At 42.4% G+C, this 24,730-nt stretch overlaps 1 protein-coding gene across 2 annotated transcripts in view; it reads right to left on the bottom strand.

Annotated features, from left to right (window-relative positions):
- The window catches only part of ctnnd2a (catenin (cadherin-associated protein), delta 2a), a 923,305-nt gene that overhangs the window by 12,241 nt on the left and 886,334 nt on the right, over positions 1 to 24,730 (bottom strand). For both annotated transcript variants that reach the window (XM_034165435.1, XM_034165372.1), the window contains exon 22: positions 15,212 to 15,338. In XM_034165435.1, the coding sequence (XP_034021326.1) occupies positions 15,212 to 15,338 (127 nt within the window). The remainder of the gene's footprint in view (positions 1 to 15,211; positions 15,339 to 24,730) is intronic.

The raw sequence follows: 24,730 nt of genomic DNA on the forward strand, positions 1-24,730 counted from the left end.
GACTGCCCACAGGCGAATGACGTAACCGACATGCGTGAAAAAACTCTCGCATGCCCACGAGGGTTCAAGCATGTCTGATGTAATCACACGTGATTCAAATCCATATGGTTTTTGAAAAAAATAATAAGGTCGGATACTTTTCTAATAGACCCCGTAAGCAGTACCCCAACAACAACAAAACTAACCACTGCTAACATTACCGCCATATCTGTTTAAAAGTTGTGTACACAGGAATAGTTGTGCGAAAGGTCTCTCATCGAGAAACACCATGACTGGAGAGCAAGCAGAAATATTTCCATCATTCTTAGAGAAAAGGGAGAGAGCAGTACAAAAGAATCTGCAAAAATAAAAAAGATTTTTATTTCTGTTTGATTGATCTCTCTTACCACAGTGTGGTGAAACACGTCCATTTATGGTGAGCACAAGGAGATAAAGATTTTAAAAGTGATTTTTAGAGGTCCTTGAGCTCTCACTTCATCTTTTTAAATATGAAATAACCCCTCGTCTTTATCCAACCTATCAGCATTTGACATTAAAAGGAAAGCATTCAGCCTCTTATCTGCTTTTCTCCACAGTTTAACAAAGTATCAAAGTCAAAGTGTGTCCATTCACAAACTCGCACAAAATCGCCCATAAAGAAAATTGCATGCACTTAAAACAATGAACTGGTTTCTTTAACAGTCTGTTCCTGTGAAGCTGGAGACTTTAGTTCGACTCCCACTCACATCACCGGTCTGTGTGCTTGGACAAGACACTGTCTGCATGGTCTCAGTCCACCCATCTGTAAATTTAACACCCTTGGCTGTGGAAGTAATGTAATGGGCTTTCGTCCTGTCAAAGGGAAGTCATGGACTTTTATTCGCTTCATGCTGCAGAATCAGAGGATAAGCACCCGTAGCAATGACCCTTACGGCCTATGTCACATTTAGTACATCTCTGATTCCATCATGTTTCAAACATTGTTTGTGAAATTGTTAGAAATAAAAAACAAAAAACAAAAAAAAAAACAACAACATGAGGGTGTGAATGCCAGATCTTTAAATGAGGAAAATCCCTCCAAATACAATACAATTAAATTGTTAACCAACATAATGATTACCGTACTTTTAGAAGTGCAAGTTGCGGTTTTTTTTAATTGTTTTTTTTTTTGGGGGGGGGGGGGGTGCTGCAACTTACACTCTGGTGTAACTTCTATACAGAAAAAAAAAAATCACATGTTCATTATTGATAAGAATAATTATAATAACAGTGTTATTAACAATGGTCTCAGCCTCAATATGTCTAAATTCTGGGTTTGCTAGTGAAGCATAGGGTTAGCTGCTGGTGATCACATTGGTATCCTTTCTGCTTCTCTGTTGATTTACTATGAGTGAAACTAATGCCTTAGGTGCTGGTAGTTGCAAACAATTTTTTCTGTTGTCTTTCTTTCTCTGTCTGGACTGTACGGACCTGCCTGCTGAACGACTGAATGGAGTGCTACCTGCACCGCGCAGATGACATTGTGAATCACAGCAACACAAATGGTCATTACTGGACATGTTTTGAAGACTTGGATTTCATTGGAACGATATAATTATTTACTTTCATACAACATACAAATCCACCTCCAAACTGCTGTGGCAACCCCAAGTGAAAACAAGGAAGCAGCCAACAGATCTCTCACTGACTTGATAGGGCCATCTGCACCCTAGTCATTTTTTTTTTTTAGTTGTTTTTGTTTTTCTTATCTCTATTATTGTTATAATGACTTAAGCAGTGGGCGACAATTCTGAATCTGGCAACTTGAGGTTTCTGACTCAAAAAAACTAATAAAAAAGTCCTTCCTGTGTGGAGTTTACATGTTCTCCTCATATTGGCTTCCTCCCACTTCCAAAAACATGTCTTAAGTTGTTGTGAAAGTGTAGGAACACGGACCCACAACAGGGGGCGTAAAAGAACGGGCAATGGATAAGCCAAACAGTAACAATTTAATGTTGTAAATTGTGCACAACGGAATACAGACAACAACCAGTTTGGAACTACAGTCAATTACGTTGGGTGACATGTGGGCAGGCTTGAGGATAGGAGACGCCCGTCCAGAACCGAGCCGGATCCCACACGGCCCTCACCGCCAACGGATCTGAAGAACACCGGAGCCGCCAAGTCCTGGGTCCCCAGGTGGTCACCGTCTCCAGCTGTCAGACCTGGTACTCCTGGCAGAGAACAGAAACAGTACAGGTGAGTGTGAGTACGCACACTCAGTAATCCCACAGTCTGTGTTCTTTTGGGAGGGAGCACCTCCACCTCCAGTCACACACTCGTGCAGCTCCTGTCTAACCACTTATCTGGTTGGGGTGTGAAGCGAAGCCGTCGCTGATCACACCAAACGCCAATCCCACAGATAAGGCAACACCCACAGGAAAACGGCTGCAAAGAAGTTCAGACTATTAGTCAGTGTTTTCGGTTTAGCAGAGAAAATTACCTCCAAGGTAGCTGATTTCTCGGCGAGGAGGTGGAGTTGCAGTCCGGCCTTTATGGTGATGGTGATGAGTTGAATGAGTGACAGCTGGTGCTGATGATGAGTGACAGCTGTCACTCCCAGTGGCTCCGGCGCCCTCTCGTGCTTGAAGCCCGCGCTCCAAGCAGGGCGCCATCTGGTGGTGGTGGGCCAGCAGTACCTCCTCTTCAGCGGCCCACACAACAGGACCCCCCCTCAACGGGCGCCTCCTGGCGCCCGACCAGGCTTGTCCGGGTGCCGCCGGTAGAAGTCGGCCAGGAGGGCCGGGTCCAGGATGAAGCTCCTCTTCACCCAGGAGCGTTCTTCGGGTCCATACCCCTCCCAGTCCACCAAATACTGGAACCCCCGGCCCTTCCGACGGACGTCCAGGAGCCGGCGCACGGTCCAAGCCGGCTCCCCGTCGATGATCCGGGCAGGAGGCGGCGCCGTTACGGGGGTACAGAGGGGTGAAATGTGGTGAGGTTTGATGCGTGACACATGGAGGATCCGCAGCAAAGCTGGCAGCTTCAGCTTCACTGCGGCTGGACTGAGGATCTTGAGTATGGTGAATGGTCCAATGTATCTGTCCTTTAATTTCTGGGATTCCACTTGCAGGGGAATGTCTTTTGTGGAAAGCCAAACCTCCTGCCCAGGCTGATACATAGGGGCCGGGGCACGCCAGCGGTCTGCATGGTTCTTGGCCCTCGTCCGGGCTTTGAGCAGGGCAGAACGGGCGGTACGCCACACCCGACGGCACCTTCTCAGATGGGCCTGGACCGAGGGCACCCCGACCCCTCCCTCCACTAGCGGGAACAATGGGGGCTGGTACCCCAAACACACCTCAAACGGGGAGAGGCCGGTAGCAGACGATACTTGGCTATTATGAGCGTACTCGATCCAGGCCAGATGGTTGCTCCAGGCCGTCGGGTGCGCGGAGGTCATGCAGCGGAGGGCCTGCTCCAATTCCTGGTTCGCCCGCTCTGCCTGTCCATTCGTCTGAGGATGGTACCCGGACGAGAGACTCACAGTGGCCCCCAGTTCCCTGCAGAAACTCCTCCAGACCTGAAAGGAGAACTGAGGACCACGGTCTGAGACAATATCGGATGGAATCCCATGCAGACGCACGACATGGTGGACCAGGAGGTCTGCAGTCTCCTGGGCCGTTGGGAGCTTCGGGAGGGCCACGAAGTGGGCCACCTTGGAGAACCGGTCCACTATTGTGAGGATGGTAGTCATGCCCTGGGACAGCGGGAGGCCCGTGACAAAGTCCAGGCCGATGTGAGACCAGGGGCGATGAGGCACGGGCAGAGGCTGGAGGAGGCCTTGGGCCTTGTGGTGGTCGGCTTTGCCCCTGGCACAGGTGGTGCAGGCCTGGACATACTCCCGGACGTCGGCTTCCATAGACGCCCACCAGAAGCGCTGCCGGACCACTGCCACGGTCCTTCACACCCCTGGATGACAGGAGAGCTTGGAACCGTGACAGAAGTTTAGGACCGCAGCCCTGGCCTCTGGTGGGACGTACAATTTGTCCTTCGGACCTGTCCCCGGGTCCGGGCTCCGTGTCAGGGCCTCCCGGACAGTCTTCTCCACGTCCCAGGTGAGGGTGGCCACGACAGTGGACTCGGGGATGATGGTTTCCGTCGGGTCTGACAGCTCGGTCTTGACCTCCTCTTCATGCACCCGGGACAGGGCATCAGATCGTTGGTTCTTCGTCCCGGGGTGGTAGGTGATCCGAAAGTCAAAACGCCCGAAGAACAGTGACCAGTGGGCTTGCCTGGGGTTCAGACGCCTGGCAGTCCGAATGTACTCCAGGTTCCAATGGTCCGTGAAAACCGTAAATGGTACCGATGCTCCCTCCAACAGGTGTCTCCACTCCTCAAGAGCCTCCTTCACCGCAAGAAGTTCCCGATTGCCGACGTCATAGTTCCTTTCAGCCGGGGTCAACCTGCGGGAAAAGTAGGCACATGGATGGAGAACCTTGTCGGACTCCCCGCTCTGGGATAGCACGGCTCCTATCGCCGAGTCAGAGGCGTCCACTTCAACTACAAACTGGCGATTGGGATCGGGCTGCACCAGAACCGGTGCAGCCCGGTCTGCCAATCCCACAGATAAGGCAACACCCACAGGAAAACGGCTGCAAAGAAGTTCAGACTATTAGTCAGTGTTTTCGGTTTAGCAGAGAAAATTACCTCCAAGGTAGCTGATTTCTCGGCGAGGAGGTGGAGTTGCAGTCCGGCCTTTATGGTGATGGTGATGAGTTGAATGAGTGACAGCTGGTGCTGATGATGAGTGACAGCTGTCACTCCCAGTGGCTCCGGCGCCCTCTCGTGCTTGAAGCCCGCACTCCAAGCAGGGCGCCATCTGGTGGTGGTGGGCCAGCAGTACCTCCTCTTCAGCGGCCCACACAACATTAAGTGATAGAAAAACCCAACGGTGAAAAACATGACATGCCCAAGACAAAGAGGTTAATATATGAGAACTAGAGGCCACAGTCGCACTGAGCTGTGTCCCGGCAAGGAGGCGTGGTCGCAATTTTAATTCCGGGCAACTTAGTGTGAAGTGCCCATAGACGCTCAATTGGTGCCATCAAGAAACAGGTGAAATATACCGGAAAGCCACAAACGGAGTAAGAAGGGGAACAACATTTCCTTCCACAATGAAGTGATTTTGGTTATTCTTGTCACTTTGTCCGTGACATTTGGTCGATAAACAGGTGTATGTTGCCTGCTGTGCCTGTGTCGTCTGTGGACACAGACCATTGACTTTTCACTTATGTCGAGTTGATATTTTCCACTGCTAGACTGATGTTGAGTTAAAATACTTGTCGTTAGTGATTAAAATTGTTCGACAAGACCAACAATTTTTTTAATTTGCACCTTAAATAAGGAGCCACTGCTCGGAGATTATAATGACTGTGCCGTTCACAGTGACAGCCTCACACAGAGATGTGTACCCACACCACTGACTTCATGAATGAAAGTCGGTCAAGCAAGGATCACTGTGTAAAAATATAATATAATATATATAAATGTATTGTAATGATTATAGAACATAGCAGCAGTAGGACGTCTCAGCTTAACAGCGCAGCTGGAACAGATCAGATCTGTGACTTTCAACACTAATATTAGGGAATGTGTGGGTATCAGAGTAAGTTTAATACTTTCCTTACATAATTTAATGTTAATTCATTTTTGGCTCGATATCCAGGTCAGAACAGCATTTTAACATGTATTTTGAGAGCATTTTTCTGAGTCTGTTTGGTCGTGAATCCGCATTGAAAATGCATTAACATCCGGGCACTTTGTCAATATTTTGCCCATTTAGGAGGTGTCATGTCGCTTTCCATGAAGGGACGTTTGCGTTTAGTGGACAGCATTGGGGGTGCGGTCTGTAGCACTTAACCTCTTTGGCCCAAGACAAACAATAACTAACGTGAACAAAACTAATGGCCCAGTCACACTGCACACAACGATTCCTGAACGAAGGGAAAATGTAAAAAAGTCACTATTCATTGAGAAAAGGTGGACGAAAGAGCTTTATCACGGAACAGCCTGCAAAGCAAGAGCGCAAAACAGACGAAAGAGGAATGAACAAAACCTAAGCTAACGATCTCGATGCTTTAAACGAAATGCACCTGGAGCCACAGCTGGAGCAGTGTGTGTCTGCATCTCTGAGTTCCAGAACTTGGTGCTGGGATGCAGCTCATAGCGCCTGAGTCCTGGAGAAACTGTAAACAGAGACTGTGGAGATCTGTGTGCACGTCAGTGGACCCACCTGCTCTGGTTCCTCGTCCACAACAAAAGAGGGATCGTCTCCATCATAGAACCCTCACTGTCTGACAGCATGCTGCATGCTCTGTCTTGCTCCAATTAAAAAAAAAACCTCTGGTGTGCCGTGATCACTGCTGTATCACTGTATTATGTTCTAAGCCATATATATTGATTTATAACAGAAAACTGTCAAAAGGGAGAATAAATATAAGTGTAAAGATGATTGAATATATCAGAGCAGTAAACTGATCAGTGCGTATGAACTCTGCGCATTGACTCACACGTGCGGTTATTTCCACCAGCTGCAGCTGATCCACAATGTGAATTCTGCTTTCCAGAACAGCTCTTTATATAATCATTTAAATTATCTACCCGTTGTCACATGTACAGAAGGGCTGGATTGTCATTCCTACACTCATATTGTTATATTTAATAAAAAATAATAAGCGCACGCAGCAGCTGCTGCTGCGTTCAAGTACCATCGGAAATTACACGACTTTTTGTTGTTTCAAATTCATAAGATAAGATAAGATAAGATAAGAAAGCCTTTATTCATCCCTCAATGGGGAAATTTCAGTGTCACATCGCAGCATAGAACATTAGGAATAGAAGGGCATGCAATAAAACAGACAAGTATCTCTTAAAAAACAAGAACTAAAAAAAGCACTGAGTGCCGGGTAATGCTAAGGCTACCATTGTTCAGTTCAATGCTGCACTGCCGGGATGATATACATTGTCGGGATGTAAAAGTGATCAGATAAAGTGACTTCAGCGTGAAATGTACGATAAGTTACTCTGATATTTACAATATGGACAGGTTAAAATATAGTAGGTAAAGTGACTTAAGTTTGCACCATAAGTTAAATTATTGCACCTAATAAATGCAGCAGGTAATGACATGATTATTGTCCTGGTTGCTATGGTTACCACAGTACTAGCATTGTTCATTGTACAGTCTGACAGCAGCCGGGAGAAATCATCTGCAGAATCTCTCCCTCACACTGCGAGGGTGGATGAGTCTGTCACTGAAACTGCTCTCCAGAGCAGACAGAACGTCCTGCAGGGGGTGACACTAGTGGACCAGCATAGATGTAAGTTTAGCCAGGACCCTGTTTGTGGCAAAATAATTAATTGTATCCACACAAAAGATTAAGATTCTGGCCTATATAAGGTGCCTGAGCCCATTGAAGCTGAACCCCCACCCAGATAAAAAAGTCCAAGCAAGCAGGCTGAGTTTGCCCTGTAATTTCCAACGGTACATGAACGCAGCAGCAGCCTCAGCACTCACAAACTGGCTTCTGCACTGTGTGAAAACATTCAGCTGGTCAAACGAAGTCAAACTAAACAATAACGTTACAAAAACTAAACAAACAATTAAAAAACATCAAGAACGACAGCAAAACAAAACATGGATGAATTGAGGTTTTTGTTGCCCTTCGTTCAAATTTTTCAACAGTTTAAAAATCCTGACGAAGCGCCAGCTGCAGGAACGAAGCTGCGCGAAGGTTAAACGATGCGAACGAAAGTCAACGAAAGTCCAGATTTCTTGTTTTGTCAGGGCTTTGTTGCCCTTCGTTAAGTGCCGTGTGACTGGGCCATAAGGGGCAAAACAAGGAAATAATGTGACAAGCCTAAAAGGAGGATAACAAGAAAACTAATGACTATAACCAAAACTACAATGGAACTGATACTGGCTAAAGTATAAATGTAAATGACTACAAACTAAATACAAAATAAAAGACAGAAAACAAAACCAGCGACTAAAGAATATAGATGATGCCACAAAGGACAACACAAAATAAAGAGAATGCAATAAATAACTAAAGGAACATAACCAGATACAACACAGAGAAGGTAAATGAAACAAAAACAGAAACTAGAAAATCACTAACAGAAGACCACAAATAAATGAATGATGAAGAGCAAACAAAACCAATGATAACATGAGCATGACCAGAATATAAATACAGATGTACCGAGCACGGAAACAGATATCAGTACAAAACTATGACAGAAGCGCACCCCCCTGAAGAATGAGAATGGGTCAGGGTGGCCTTGACCCATGAGCCTTCCACACTGGACACAAGCACACTTAACCACTTGGCCACCACCCCTCCCCTGTCTTTCATCCAGTGACCGCTGGAAAGACTACAGCCCTTTGTGATTCTGAACTGGGCTAAGCATGTTTAGAAAATGAATGAATGAATAATATTAAAGTGATGCCTCTCCAAAATGTTCTGGAGATTGGCGGATCTCTCACTCTATGTCACCACAGTGTTGCACAGCTTGGTTCAAGGTTTTAATTTTTTACTTTGTAGATATGGTATTCCCTGTGACCCGATCCAAGATAAGTGGTTGAAGATGAGTGAGTGAGATATCACGTTTATTACCGCTCTTGTTACCTCCACCAAGGAGGAACTGTGGTGTTTTCAGTGCTGTTTGTCTTTTAGTAGGATTACTCCAAAACTACTTAACCAGTTGTTGTGAAACCTGGTGGAATGCTGGCGTATAGGCCAAGGAGGAAACCATTAACCTTTGGAGCAGATATGATTAAGATGTCAGGACCAAGATTTTTTTCCAAGTTTCTTGTGAGACATTGTGAGATAGCGGTATTTTTAAAAAACATTTTCTTGAATGTCTCAAGAGATAATATACTAATGTTTTTTTGGGGAAAAAGTACACATGTACGGTGCTAATATCCACAATAAGAACAAAAGAGATTTTGCGTGGATCCGCATAACAATCCAGGTTTTGTGGATATGGATCTTGAAATTATATTATAGGCAACACATATATAATCACATTGTGAAAACTGTAACTTGGAACATGTGTAAAAATTTGAGGACTGTTAAACTTTGGTGAAGGACTGCACTGTGAGTGCTTTTCTGGTTTCTTGACTCCATGACCAAAGGTGACAGCATGAAAATTCAGTAAGGTATATCTTCTATTATACATTCCAAATCTTCAAAGCATGCGTAATCTAACAGAGCTGTCAAACAATGTCAGAAAAACCACTGAAAGATTACGTCCTACAAAACAGTCTGTCTCTTGAAATGACTCATATTACACTACATGTGTCATGTTCTCGTCACCACAACAAAATATTCATTTAATTTCAGAGAATAAGCTTTTCGAGCCACTGCAGTCTGCATTTAGAAATTCCACGGAGACAGCTCTCACTAACGTGGTAAATGATCTTCTGCCTGCAATGGATTTGGACACCACTATGGTTCTGTTGTAAGATTACTGGGAATGTCCTTGCATGGCTGACATCCTACTTAACTAGTTTCCCTCACTGTGTCCTGTACAATAACATTACCACTAACCATGTTTACATGAAATACGGGATTCCACAGGGGTCTGTCTTTGGCCCCCTGCTTTTCTCCCTTTATATAGCACCCTTTGGGCACATACTGCAGCATTATGGGATTATATTTCATTGCTGTGCTGATGATAGTGCTGATGATACATGCTGATAACTGGTGGTAATCTCAACACATAAAGACTTTCAAGGATTGCCCTGCGTCAGTGAAAAGCTGGATGTCTAGCAATTTCCTACTTTTAAACTCTGATAAGACTGAAATTATGGTTCTTGGTCCAGTGAGACATCTGCATCAGTCTGACCAGCTAACACTTAACCGAAGCTTGTGTGTCATACATCACATGGAGAAACTGGTGAAAGGAACCTTGAGGTGATTTTTGATTCCATGTTATCCTTTGACCCACACATCAGAGATATCACGAGGACTGCTTACTTCCACCTTTGAAACACAGTGAAGATTCGTCCCATCCTGTCCATGACTGATGCAGAGACTCTGATCCATACATTTGTCTCTTCTAGACTGGACTACTGCAATGGTCTATTCTCTGGTTTACCGCAGATCAGGATCAGGGGTCTCAGTTGGTTCGAAATGCTGCTGCCAGAGCTTTGTCATGAAGCAGAATGTTCGACCACATTACACCCATTTTGTCATCTCTTCAATGGCTTCCTGTCACTGTGAGATCAGATTTTAAGGTTCTGTTACTAGCCTATAAAATTGTCCACGGACTGGCACCTCCCTACTTAGCTGACCTAATTAAACCCTACGTACCTGCCCGGGCTCTGCGTTCTCAGGGTGCAGGACTACTTTGTGTCCCTAGGGTGAATAAAAAGTCTGCAGGCCACACAGCTTTCTCTTATCGTGTGCCTGTTTTGTGGAATGATCTCCCTGCAGAGATAAAACAGTCAGATTCCATAAAGGCATTCAAGTCCAGACTTAAGATGCATCTATTCTCCCTCTCGTATGGCTACCATACTGGCATAGTATGGAACTATGCTTCCTATCCCTTTAACTCATCTTATTGGCAAGGGAAGACAGTCTTGGCCTCACAAACACCTAAATTCTGGCTCTGTGAATGAAGCTCAGGGCTAGCTGGCGGCGATCATCTTAGTATTCTCTGCTTCCCTATTGATTTACTGCTGGAGAACTCATACCTTAGGTGCAATTATTTCGAGCTGACTAATTTCGCTCTTTTTCTTTCTGTTCGAGGCACTGAAGACATCATGCAAGGCTGATGGCTGTGCACCATAGGGCGCTGCACGGACTACAAGGTGCCCCGGGTGAAGCTGACGCAGCACACTACAGTCTGCTTTTGGAATGTACTCTTCCATGAGGACAGCTTGTGCTGTGGCCCACTGACGGTGTGCTGGACAGACTCTGGCCCTGCATTCCAGGGCACTGGACTTATCTCACGATGCCCTGCCTGTGGTGCCAATGACTGCGTGCTCGTCTCAACAATGTACTTTGTTTTTGATACTATTCTGGTTTCCTGCTGCTTCAGCTTGGTAAAAACTTTGTAAAAACCATGTAACTGTTAAAATGGCCTAAGCAGTGGGTCACCCCTCTGACTCTGGTTTCCTTACCACTGTTGCCTGTTTTCTCGCTCTAGGGGTTTGGTAAGGTTAGACCTTACTTGTGCGATGTGTCTTGAGGCAGCTTTGTTGCGATTTGCCGGTGTATAAATAAAATAAATCTAAATAAACTGAATTAAAACAAGGGCCTTCGGCTCTTTTAAACAATCCAAACAGGCTGTCAGATAAGACTGCTGGAGCCTTAGCGGTTTTTGTAGGATCCTGGCTTGTATCTGTTGCATATGAGAGCCTGGGAGACTCAATCTGTCAACATCGAAAATCGCAGAATCCTTTGGGGCTCGTGATGGAAGAAAAATCGTGCTGTTTGTGTCTCTTTCTCTCTGTACGGACGGTTCTCAGTCATTCTTCTTCGACCAGATGTACTCCTCTCAGTCTCTTTCACATCGTAATGACTCTCTCCTTGCACTAACCCTCTTTTCCCAGTGTGTCTGCACGCCATCATTACTCTCTCCTCTTTGATCCATCTCTAAGGGACTGAATCACAGTCTGGAGCTTATGCAGAGTTGAAATACAGATGTGCGAGGTGAGTAGAAAGGATTAGGAAAGAGGCAGTAGATGAAACAGAAGAGTCATCAAGGACAGAATAGTGAAAAAAGGGAAAGGGGAGGTGTGCAGTCGAGGGTTTCATTGGGTCCGCTTGGTTTCTAGGAGCGGAGACATCCATCTAAGACATGACTTACATGAAGTCTGGTTCTATTTTCTCTAGTCTTGGATCTGTGTTAAACAATGTGCGTGATGTGAATAATATGAGGTTGGGTATAAGTTGATTCAGGAGAACCTCCTTTATTTTGGTGAAATATTCAAATGTGTTGCGAAGTGCAGAGGGAAAAAAACCCCCACCAGGAATTGAAAATGTTGCTTCAAGTTTGACTGCATCACACTGGAGGTCATTCTCTTTGGTTGTCAGTTTGGTTTCCCAACACCGGAGGTTAGGTCTAATTATCCTCAAGTGTTCTACAGGAGAACTTTGAAGTCCAAGACGTCCATTTCCATGATACTTCTTTGTATTCCCATGAGGGATTAATGTTATGAAAGTACTAGTAAAATACCTTGACTTATACTCTAGAAAATACACTATACTGACTATTGTTACTTTGGCATGGTGTGTATGACTATTTATGAACCGTATTAAAGTAAATGCTAACCAGGGATGGCGCTAACCGGGGTTCACCTAACACTGAACCATGATGCTAACATTTAGCATGAACTTGTGGCTTGCCTCACTGGTAATTGTTTTAAATAATAAATTGTAAAATGAGCCATGTTTATGTACATGTAACAGTGTTGGTTATTAAGTGTAGTATGCTGCAAACCAAGAAATCCAGTAATTTCTGGAAAAAGTTCACAAATCAACCATTAACCTCAGATTGTTATGGGACCTCATATGTTAACCAAGTGTCAATTAGCAAAAATAAAACAGTTTAGATTAATTCCTGATTAGTTACACAATTACTTACTTATGTTTTTGCTATTGTTGGTGTTAGTTTTCCTGTTTAATTTCAACTAGAATTTCCTATGTTAATATATTTAGTCATAAATTTCTTGTATATTTTCATTGTTATTTGTTTCATTTTGCATCTTAGCATTTGGATTTGACATGATTTTGTCCACATTCCAGTTATATTGTTTACTCTACTGAAATGTGAAGTGTTCTTTTGATAAGACATTATACAGATGTTACTGTTGATTATGTTTTATACAAAAGTATGCACATAAACCCAGCATTAAGGAAAATATATTTTAATGATAACATCTGAATACTGTGCAAAAGTTGAAAATATAGTTTCCAAATGATGATGCATTCAAAGAAGAACCATAAAATATTGGATCTGAAAACATGAATGTTATGCAGTAATATTTAGGTTATTAATTCACAACCTCAAAGTCAATATCTTGCTTGACAACAAGATATATAGTAGATGATCTTCCCCTAGAAGCAGTGTGGAGCATTACAGTAATGCACACCCCTATTATCCCTAAGCATTTGTAAAATCTGTAATTATTTTATATATATCAGGTTAATTTAGGCTTCCCCACATGAGAAATGTGCATGTGCAGGTTTCACAGTGGGAGGAAGAAGAGCGAATAGGGGAGCCATTTCATGATTCAACCCTCTGTCCTCTACTGTCATAGGTACAATTTTCTTTTTGTGCTGATGATCTCGAAGCAAAATTTCAATGTCTTTGATCAAAGTTAAATCCTCATCCTGCACTTCATCCACCCTGCATTAACTGTCTCTTTCCACCGTTCTTTTTTTTTTCTTCTTTGCGTGTGTTTACTTCATCCATCTCTTTCCTCTCTGGCTTTCTCTTTTAGCTTGGTCCTTGAAGGCCACTCTAAGCCGAGAGGAAGGAAAAGTACTTTTCTGCCTCATCAGCTTGCTAAGCCTGGTGTGGAGAAAGCACAGCTAAGGGCTCTCCTACCGCCAAAGCTAACAGCTAATGTTAATACGCCCTTGCAAAGCATGAAGGCCAATGGGCTCAAGCTCACGGCGAAATATAATCACACTTTACAACGTCAAAGCCTGTGGGTGGTGAGCGCTGATGTAATGAACAGCTATTTAGCCTTGGTGCAAAAAGCAGTCAGGTAGTGAGTGTTGATGCTATAGGCTGATGTCAGAATTAAAGCTCTTTGAAATCAATGTCCCACATACATGTGCGCACATGTTCGCTCTCAGATTTTCTCATGCATTTTCTTATTTTTTTAATTTTTGATTTAATTAAATATTCACAAACAAGGATTTCAATGGAAACCAAATATATATTGTATTAAGAAGAAAGAAGCAAATTTATTCATATGAGGCACCCTTACACTGTATAGAGTCAAAGATAATAAAATACATCAAAAGAATTACATTTTAAAAAGGAAAAAAAAAACATGTTTTAAGCGTGCAGATGCAAAATCTCAAAAACCACAAATTTGTAGTTGGGATCAACATGCACTTGGCTGCTTTGGTAACTATCACTGTGAAAATATGAAATAAGTTGAAGAAACCATTTTCATTTTATTCATGGAAATCTATGGTTTTTCTAACATGTTTCCCATTAAATCTCCATTTTAAACTGCATTTTTCTCCATTTAAAAAATTGGAGTGACTGGGGTTTGCATCAAAATCCTTCATATTTTATAAAAAAGAAATTAAAAATGACTTCATCCACACGATGTGTACAGTCAGAGCATTCAGAGCGCTGGTACCAAGCCCAGATAAATGAGTATGGTTGCATCAGGAAGGGCATATGGCATACATTTTGCCAAAGCAAACATGGAGAGCACAAACTATTTCCATACTGGACGGGTTGAGGCCTGGGTTCACAACAAATGCCATCGTTGCTGTTGTCCAACAGGGTGCTGGCAGAAACTGAGTTACTGTTGGGGGAAAAGAAGAACGAGGAAAATAAGAAGAGGAGGAAAGCTCGAACTGTGGAAGTGAAAGTCAGGATTTTGATTGTTGACAGCACTGAGAGTGCTGATGGAGAAGTATAGTGCACCAGCATCTTTTTTTAATTGGTCTAATTGAGAACTGTGTGGATGCCACTGCCTACAGCCCTCTCAGGAAAACAAAGAAACAAACAAATCACCCCGCTGCACTCAGCATTTTTTTCCAGAGTGGACTGCTTTGTTTGTTTGTTTGTTTTAGGAACAGCTCCAGGTGCTGTTAAATTGAAAATCCCTGAAGTTTTCAAAAAGACACTGTGACATCACTGCAGCACATTTTCAGGCAACTGGGGGAAGAGGCTTATTTTTGCTGATTTGTCACTCAAAATCTAGAGAGTCAAAAAACTCATCTGTGGTAGCAGATTGGACAGATGCTTGGTTCTTGCTGAGAGCGAGTACTTTTTATCCCTGTGCATTATATTGACTGTATACTGTTGTCATAGAAACAAATCTCACAGGCAGGCTTTTTCTACTAAAAACACTGAAACTACTGAGGTGAAGTGTTTGTGACAAAAAAAAAAAGACAAAAAACTGTGTTGCACATTGTGTCATCCAAAACAAAGGCAAAACACCTGTGGAAGAAAAATATGGAAAGTTCCTTCAAATTATCATGTGCACCTGAGCGGTTGTTTGGGGATGTCCTGACAGGTGAGACGGAAGGAGTTCTTGAGGAAGAGTAAGGCCTTTGTCTGTCTCTTTCTATTGTTGAGGCAGAACCCACAAAGTGATACGGGGAGTAGCCGTCCTACAACATAAACAACAAAGACAAAAATGTTCTTTAGTAACACATTAAAGTGCTGAACTGCATAGATCTGGCAGTTTACTGGTTATCATTCATGATTTCACATTCTAGAATAGACCGTAGACGTTGTGGGGCACATGTTTCAGTGTGTGGTTAACCTCTAGGCCACCAGTAAGCCCCAGTAAAGAAGTCACAGGAGAAACAAGATAGAGGTTTGTGATAGCTTTGGAACAAAACAAACATCCAGACTTAAGAGATTCCCTTTCATCAGCAGTGAGTTTTGTGTCTCTTGGACCCCAGCCTTTGGAAACCAAAAGACATCTGTGAAGACCTTAGGCATCAGGTTGTGTTTGGTGATGTGGGTGCCTTTGAAGGAGAATGGAAGTTCAAGTCTTTAGGGTCCTAGTGCTTCCATCCTCATGATACTGTATGGTTGTGATACCCTGATACTACACATTGACCTAAGGTGATGACTGAATGCCTTTGGTACTTGGTTTCTCCAGCGAATCCTTGGGTGTCACTGGAACTACTTTGTGTCAAACAAACAATCACTTACAGAGACTCTGTTGAGATGTACTGCTGGCATTCTAAGGAAACATAAGGTTTGACACTATGGCCAGCTTCCCTATGCAAGATCTAGCATACAGCTGCCTCAGTGTTGAGGATCCCGGCAACTGAAAAAGGCCACGGGGATGCCCACGTATCTGCTTTTGGGAAGTGGGGAAGGACCACTGGTCCAACCTGAATATTCTTGAGGTTCCACAGTGTGGTGGATGCAGCAGCCATGCATCGTATTAGTACATGCTCCATGACCTGACCTGAAAAACAAATTGAAGTGTCAAACCACACACACACACACACACACACACACACACACACACACACACACACACACACACACACACACACACACACACACACACACACACACACACACACACACACACACACACACACACACTCATCTTGAACCGCTTAGTCTAATTAAGGGTCACAGGGGGCTGGAGCCTATCCCAGCAGTAATAAAGTGCAAGCCAGGGTACACCCTGGACACGACGCCAGTCTGTCGTAGGGTCACATATAGACAAACACATTCACACCCGCACACACCTACGGACAATTTAAAGCTTCCAATCCACCCAACCTGCACGTCTTTGGTTGTGGGAGGAAGCCGGAACACCTGGAGAGAACCCATGCAAACACGCAAACTCCACATAGAAAGGCTACAGGTGGGAATCAAACCCATGACCACTGTGCTAACCAGTGTCAAACCAATTCAATCTAATTTTGTGGAATGGCATCTTATTGACACCTTGTCTTTTTTTAAAAAATAAGTTCAAGCGACTTTTTTTTGTAATGTGTGAAGACATGCAAACCAACTGCTAATGAGATGGATGGGATTTAGTTCTTACACAGAACAGTAAACTGTGTACATTTATGGGTAAATACCTGTAAAAATTTTATGCAATTCCTTTGAAAACATTATGACAGTTACAGTGTAATTTACTATTCATGTTTATTCCTGTTAGCAGTATGTCGCAATACAGACATATAAATTACTGTCCTGACAAATGCACGCTGGGTTGTTGACTATCCCACTGCCCTTGCAGAAATAAATGAAATAAAAAATGCAACAAACGATAATTACTACAAAGCCAATGACTTTGTTTCTGTATTAGTTCAGCAGTGACTGCAGCAAAGCCATTTTCATACAAAATGGATTGTGAAAGCCAACAACAATCACAGAGCTGGAACCAAATTCAATTTAGCATTAAGATAATTGCTCACCACTGAAAGCAGAGAACAAACAAATTATGAGAGACAATGGAGACACTTTCCATTGTGGCTTTCTGTCTGGGGGTGTTGCCTCAGCAACAAGGAACGGGTTGGACCGTAGAATTCTTATGTGCATTACTTTAGCACTGAAGTTTAAAACTGTCATTTGGGCACTGACTATGGAAACAGCACAAGCAAAAGGCCTTGGATTGAACTGACAACCTTTTCTTTCTGAGGCAACAGCATTGTCACAGAACAGCTTTTAGCAGCTCATAACCTATGTCACAGGAAATTCTTTTTCTCATTTCTCACTCTCAGCACTTTGACAGTTAACACTGTACCTTTGAGAGTTAAACAACACCTGTTGAGGTCAATCAACACCTTTGTGATCAACACTAAGAAATAACTCCAACACTTTGCAAGGTTCATCACTAAGGGCCTGATTTACTAAAGCCCCTTTCACGCCGGGCCTGTTTGAAGTTGCATATGCTGTGTATCTAAGAACGCAGTTGCGCGCAGCGGGGGTGGGGGGGTGAGAGTGCAGAGGAGCTCACTGCAGCCAGTAAAATGAGCAGGTGTGCACTCCGATTTCTCTTCTAATTTATATTTCTTCTTGTGCGGCGCTGCAGGTCTGCGCTCTGATTTCTGTTATAGTTTATCATTCTTGCTGTGACCGCGGAGTTGCATGCACGCACGAACAGTCTGTGAGTGGATGTGGAGATGTCCTCTGTGAGGAGTATACTGATATGGACATGTCCTGTCTCTGGCAATCAGTCTGTGAGCAGGACCTATGGACTTTATTTAACACAATCATGAGAGAATTTGAGGAGGTGAGAGCGAGGAGCTGCAGCCAGGCTGCAATGAGCATTTTTTTTCTTTTAATTGTTCACATGTGCTCTTTGAGCAGTGTAGTTTTACTGCATTGTGTACACGGTAGAAAAAGTTCAACAACAATCCTGTGTGAATTTATAGCTCAGCAACAATGGAGCTCAGCAGGCATCATAAATTGGCGTCAGGTAACGTTATATTGTGTGGGTGTGGCGTTAAGTACCGTTAAGTTCAACTTGCGAGAAAAATACTTCCTTTCCGCATCCTGTGCTCAATGCAGAAAAAATTAAACATGTTTAATTTTTGGCATCCGTTTTGCATCGCCCTTTGCGTCCCTCACAGTGTTGTGGTGTTAGGCTGCATAAACTCAGCACTAGGTCGCATCAACATGGCGTCATCATGATGCTGCACGACGCAACTCGAAGCAGACACGGTGTGAAAGGGGCTTAATAAGATGCCACATAATGAGTGCTAAATTGCATGGGCTTTCCAAACGTTTGTGGGTTGGGTTAGTGATTGTTTTGCAGTTGATTTACTCATTTACATACAGCAGTATGAAAGTGAGGAGTTTGAGTATGGTAATAGACACAAAATAAAATTCAATCAGCCACTTGCAGGTATGTGCAAAATATGAGAAACATACATTTTCACTAAAAATGTAATTTATCGAACATTTACCAAATCAAAAATGAATGTGCCTTGAAAATGGTTTGCCTACTCTTTCACGAGAGGTGCAAGATGTGCAGCACAAGCCTGGATTCATCACTGCTGCCATGAAAAGCAACACAACATTAATGTCATTGTTAATGTCATTTCACTATAAATAAGCTCTTATAAATTTGCTGTGTTATTGTTGTGTTTCTGTGTTAAACATTGCTGAATGAAAATAACGACATGCATACTCGGAATATCTCATGTGGAACGACCCGGAACCTTCTGAACTGAAACCAAGCGCATTAACCACTTGGCAACCACCCCTCCACTAGATTTATGTGCACATGTAATCTCATAAATTACCACTCTGTTTTCAAATGTGGATAGACAGATGCTATTAGAACCTGATTTCATTTAGGCCTTGATAGACTGCATTGCGTGTGCTAAATTGACCTTTATATTTACCTCCCACGATTTTGCGCACTCTGGTAGACACAATCTTACATTGCATATTCATGAAGGCAAAAGTGTTACATGGACAAAGTGTGCAATTTTGCTCATTGGAAAGACAGAAGCTTCAGTGTGCATTGTTAGTAAATCATACTGGACATTTATTTGTGGATGGCAGGGCATTTGCATGCTTTTATACATGCAAACCTTCACCCTGAAAACTTTAAGTGAAGTTTTAATTTAAAATTTAATTTAAAAATTCACAAAATATGGCCCTTTTAAAAGAATATCAGTTAACTGATGAACATAGTAAACTGCAGTCATCTTTCAAGCAAAGAACTCTATCAGCTTTCTGTATTTTCATTGAGCTCAGAATATTGCTAAACAGAGCTGAGACAAAAAAATCAAATGAATTTTGTCAGCAAGACATTAAAAGTCAACAAAAGTCAAATGGGTAGTGGACCAGGGGACTTACTGTATATTACAAATTTTCCCTGCAGAAAGCTTTGATGGTTACTGTTCTATTAAAACAAATAAACTCAGAGAGCACTAGGAGAATGTATACCTCCAACAAGGTTGGATTTTAACAATATATTTGTTGCCCAATTTCTCACAAAACAGTGACTTCATTGACGTCAAACCTGCATAAAAGTACTCATATATTTTATTGCTGGAAATTTCATAGGACAGTCTGTCTGTGACATGGGGGACAGAACTTTTGAGAAACTGAATAAGACATAAAATGCTACATTTTGTTATGTAAAAGAATGTCAACAAAATGTATTAAATTTCCTAATTCAGATCAGTCAGGTTAAGCATTCTACAAAGTTTCAGGGTGACTGGATAAAAACACAATGTAATCCTGCTCACAAATCATTTTTTAAACTAGTTTGAGAGATCCTGTGACATATACTCCAATGCAACGAATATAATAAATAAATATGTAAATAAATACATAAATTAATTAATGAAAAATGAAAAATCATACATTAATAAATAATAATAATAATTCTTTAAATAGGGCTTTCCTAGGGAATCAATGCACACAACAAAAGAAACGTCAATCACAAAAGTACACCATGACAATAAATAAATAAATAAATAATCGTAAACTGGAGTTGATTTAAATAACAGATGAAAAAATGATTTAAAAAAATCAAATGGACTCATGTTTTTATTGTTGTATTTCCAATGCTATGGGTCAGCAATCCATGTCAACCTGACGATTTCTGCTGTTCAAACTGCATCACATCCAGTGTTCTTCACTGTATGTTTATTTGTCCATCTTGATTATTTTTGCAGTATAACGTCCATCTGTTGAAGGCTTCTTAATCCCTAAAATGTGGAACAGCTGTAAATCATGAATTATCTACAATTCGTGAATTGTAAAACGCGAATACTGAAAAAAATACCTCCCGAAACATGAACGCATATCTCGGAATCGTGAATTTCTTCACGATTTGGTGTATGTGCTTGGCTGAGGAGCCAATGGTGTGAAGCTACCATCTGTGGGATTATGACTGCCTGCCTCTCACTTTCTTTGCACCACGTGGCTTTGCGCGAGACTCCCCACTTGCCACTGTCCCTGTAGTCCCCCAGACCCCGCTTCCTCCCCAATTTTTTATTTTTTTTGCAGAGATAGCCTTTGTCTAGTCACTTACTACTTTTAAATTCTGATAAGACTGAAGTTATGGTTCTTGGTCCAGTGAGGTATCGGCATCAATTTGATCAGTTAGCACTTAGCTTAGGTTCGTGTGTTATAATCATACAGATAAAGTGAGGAACTTTGGAGTAATTTTTGATCCTACGTTGTCCTTTGATCTCCACATTAGAATTACGAGGACTGCTTTCTTCCACTTGCGAAATATAGCGAAGATTCGTCCCATCCTGTCTATGGCTGATGCTGAGACTTTGATTCATGCATTTGTCTCTTCTAGATTGGACTATTGTAATGCTCTATTTTCTGGCTTACCGCAGTCCAGGATTAGGGGTCTTCAACTGGTTCAAAACGCTGCTGCCAGACATTTGACACAAAGCAGAAAGTTTGACCACATTACGCCCGTTTCGGCGTCCCTGCACTGGCTTCCAGTTGCTGCAAGATCGGATTTTAAAGTACTGTTATTAGTTTATAAAATTGTTCATGGACTTGCACCTCCCTATCTGGCTGACCTGGTAAGCCCCTATGAACCATCTTGGGCCCTGTGTTCTCAGGGTGCAGGACTTCTGTGTGTTCCCAGGGTGAATAAAAAGTCTGCCGGTCACAGAGCTTTGTCCTACCGTGCCCCAGCTCTGTGGAACGATCTGCCGGCACACATTCGGCAGTCGGATACTGTGGAGACTTTTACGTCATGTTTAAAGACTCATTTGTTTTCCCTATTTTATCATTAGTGTTATGATGTGTTTTTATTCTTGTATTCTTTTATGGTCGTCTTTTTATTGTTTTAAATTTTTAATTCAGTTTTTTTTTATGTTGTGTGAAGCGCCTTGAGATGATTTCATCGTGAATTGCCGCTATATAAATTAATAAATTTGAATTTGAATTTGTGATCAAGATTTGCTGAAATAATTGATGTGTAAACTAAAATCTGTAAACTACTTAAACTCAAAGAAAATATATATCCTAAATGATATTCACGTTGTGCGACTTATGTTTTGCGAGACCTGCGTTCTTATCTTGTGGGATATTTTATTCACGGTTTGCAGCAAAATTACTGATTTTTAACGGATATTCACAGTTTGCGTATATTTTCATTAATCGTTTGAGGGTAATTCATGATTTGCAGCAGATTCACGTTTTGGTGGTCAACAGGGCTCCCTGAAAAAAACTCCACTGTTCCACTTCAGCATCTGTGTCCATCTGACAATTTCTGTTGTTCAAATTGCATCAGATATCAGTCACTTGATCTGTCCAGCTTGCTTTTTTTAAATTTTTTCATTAACAGCACCCCCCCCCCCCCCCCCCCCCCCCCACACACACACACAAAAACAGTGTGTTAAAAAGTGTGTTGCACATACAGAAATAAGTGTGACTTATTGTCTGGAGTGACTTCTATAAGTTTCTATAAGAGGCATTTTTGAACAGGTGCGACTTATACTCTGGTGCAATTTACACTATACAGTAAATGGACGGCATTTTTCCATCTAACACAGAGACTCAAAGGGCTTTACAATGATACCTCACATTCACTACTCACACACACTAATGTCACCGTGCTCCCACACAAGGCGCTCAACTGCACACCGGGAGCAACCAAAGGATTAAAGACTTTGTCCAAAGGAGCTGATTTTCCAGTCTGATGGGGATTGAACAGAGGATGTTGTGATCACAAGCCTGCTGAACTTCAGCATTTTACAAACCAGTGTTTAGAATGTTTTCCCAGCATGTGTGACAGATTTGTGCCATGGTCCGATAAGTAAAGTGTTCTAATGTTAGGCTTCCACTGTAGGTGAAGTGCAGCGCGAGAGCGGAAAGGAAACCGGACCATGTGGTTCGGACTACTAGGAATCCTGGCCACTTTAGTCGCAAACTCGCCGTGGGATTTTTTGGCGTGAAAGCTCTTTGGTTGAGGTTCATTACCTGAGTCTAGGCAGGCTGGAGAGGAGGGTGAGGAGACCAGGCAAGGAGACATGGAGGAGGACAGAAAAAGACAAAAGCTGACAGAAAATAATGAGGATGAGGAGGAGGGAGAATAATAACGGGAGAGTCAAGATAGCAGGAGGGGGAGGAGGAGGAGGAGGAGAGATAAAACCCTCCACAGAGCGAGTGGAGCGAGCACACGTCCTCTCCTGACTCCTATTTCCTCACGGTGCACTGATGACTAATGAAAAACTGGATGGTGTGACAGAGAGCGGTTCAAAGGTAGCTCACATCCAGTCGCCACTTGGCTTCCTCTCCTCCACTTCATCTATTTATCCACCACTCCTTCAGCTGCTCCACTCCTCTGGCTCATCCTGTTTCTTCTTCACCTTCTTTCTGCTTCATCGACTAACCTGTTCCCCCCTCAACACACCTCATTATATTCTGTGTAACCTTCTTATGGTACACCAGCCCAAAGTGCAACTGGACGCTGCCGAAGTGCCCGAGTGCTGAAATGAACATCATTACTGAATATGGAATGAGAAATGGATTCTGTGGAGGAAAGTGGATCCCAAATGAGGTCCAGGACTGACTGACAGGGCCGCCCAAGAAGAATGAGGAATTTTACAACAACCCAGTGCACCACATAGAGCATAATCAGAGAATGAAGACAAGAATGTCAACAGGTGGCGAGACCACTGCAAAAAAATTGGGCTTATTTCTCATTACAAAAAAAAAATAAAAAAAATCTTATTTACTATCAGATAAAATCACAAATAAAATTTGTTTTTAGACCATGCATCTTAAACATCATGACTTTTAACTTGTTTCTTTGGCAGATTGTTTCTTTTTTCTCCTAACTTCTTGCAAGTTAAACTCTACATTTTCATGTAAAAATAAATAAATAAATAACTTGAATTAAATGTCTAGAATTTTCACTTGTTCCTTTGGCAGAATTTTGCTTTAAACCTCTTACAACTTACATGAAAATACTAAATATGTTGAATTAAATATCTTGAATGTTCCTTTGCCAGATTTATTTATTTATTTTTACTTCCTACCAGTTATATCTTGAATTTTCATTTTTTTTTTCCCTTTGGCAGATTTTTTTAACCTTACAAGTTAAACACAAAATATTAAATAGGTTGAATTAAATAGCCTTGAATTTTAACTCGTCCCTTTGGCAGATTTTTTTTAAACTTCTTAGAAGTTAAAACACTCCATTTTCATGTAAAAAATATTAAATATCTTGAATTAAGTATCTTGGACAGCACAGTGGATTAGTGGTTAGCACTATTGCCTCACAGCAAGAAGGTCATGGGATCAATTCCCAGTTGTGGCTTTTCAATGTGGAGTTTCCATGTTCTCCCTGTGTTTCCAGGTGGTCTGGCTTCCTCCCACATTGGAAGACATGCAGGTTAGGTGGATTGGAAACTTTAAATTGTCCGTAGCTGTGCGTGCGGTTGTGAATAAATTTGTTCATCTATATGCGGCCCTGCGACAGACTGGTGTCCTGTCCAGGGTGTGCCCCACGGCATGCCCTATTACTGCTGGGATAGGCTGCAGCCCCCCGTGAACCCTGATTGGAGTAAAACCCATCACACCTTGATGATTCAGCCAGCATAAGCTGAGCGTATTAAAAATGCTAATGTCCATCTAATAAGTTATGGGTAAGTTTTGTATGAGTTAAGAGCACATTAAAGCACACTGATATATATCATAGTATGCTGACGCTGTTGAAAAATTTGGGGCATGCACAATATTTTCAACGCATGCTAGCGTATGACTAAACACGTTGATTTCATACAAACGGTTTTAACAGTTCTGCCCGTTTACATTGTGCACTCCCAAAATGAACAGAATAGAATCCAGCAGTGGACTTTTCTTTCTGTTATAACAACTGTCTTCGGGCTTCCTACTTTTATATTTTTGGTCTCATCTTTCAATCTGCTACTTTGAGAGATTTTCACTATTTTCATAGTTCTTTCTCACTACCGCCCCCTGCTGTTTTGGAGAATACAGCAACAGACAAATTTCACACCTTTTCCCTTCAACACTGAAGTTCCCCAGTGAAAGCATAACCAAGACTTTAGATTTGGAGTAATAAAGC

Source organism: Thalassophryne amazonica, chromosome 1 (genome assembly GCF_902500255.1).
Source record: "Thalassophryne amazonica chromosome 1, fThaAma1.1, whole genome shotgun sequence".
Classification (NCBI taxonomy): domain Eukaryota; kingdom Metazoa; phylum Chordata; class Actinopteri; order Batrachoidiformes; family Batrachoididae; genus Thalassophryne; species Thalassophryne amazonica.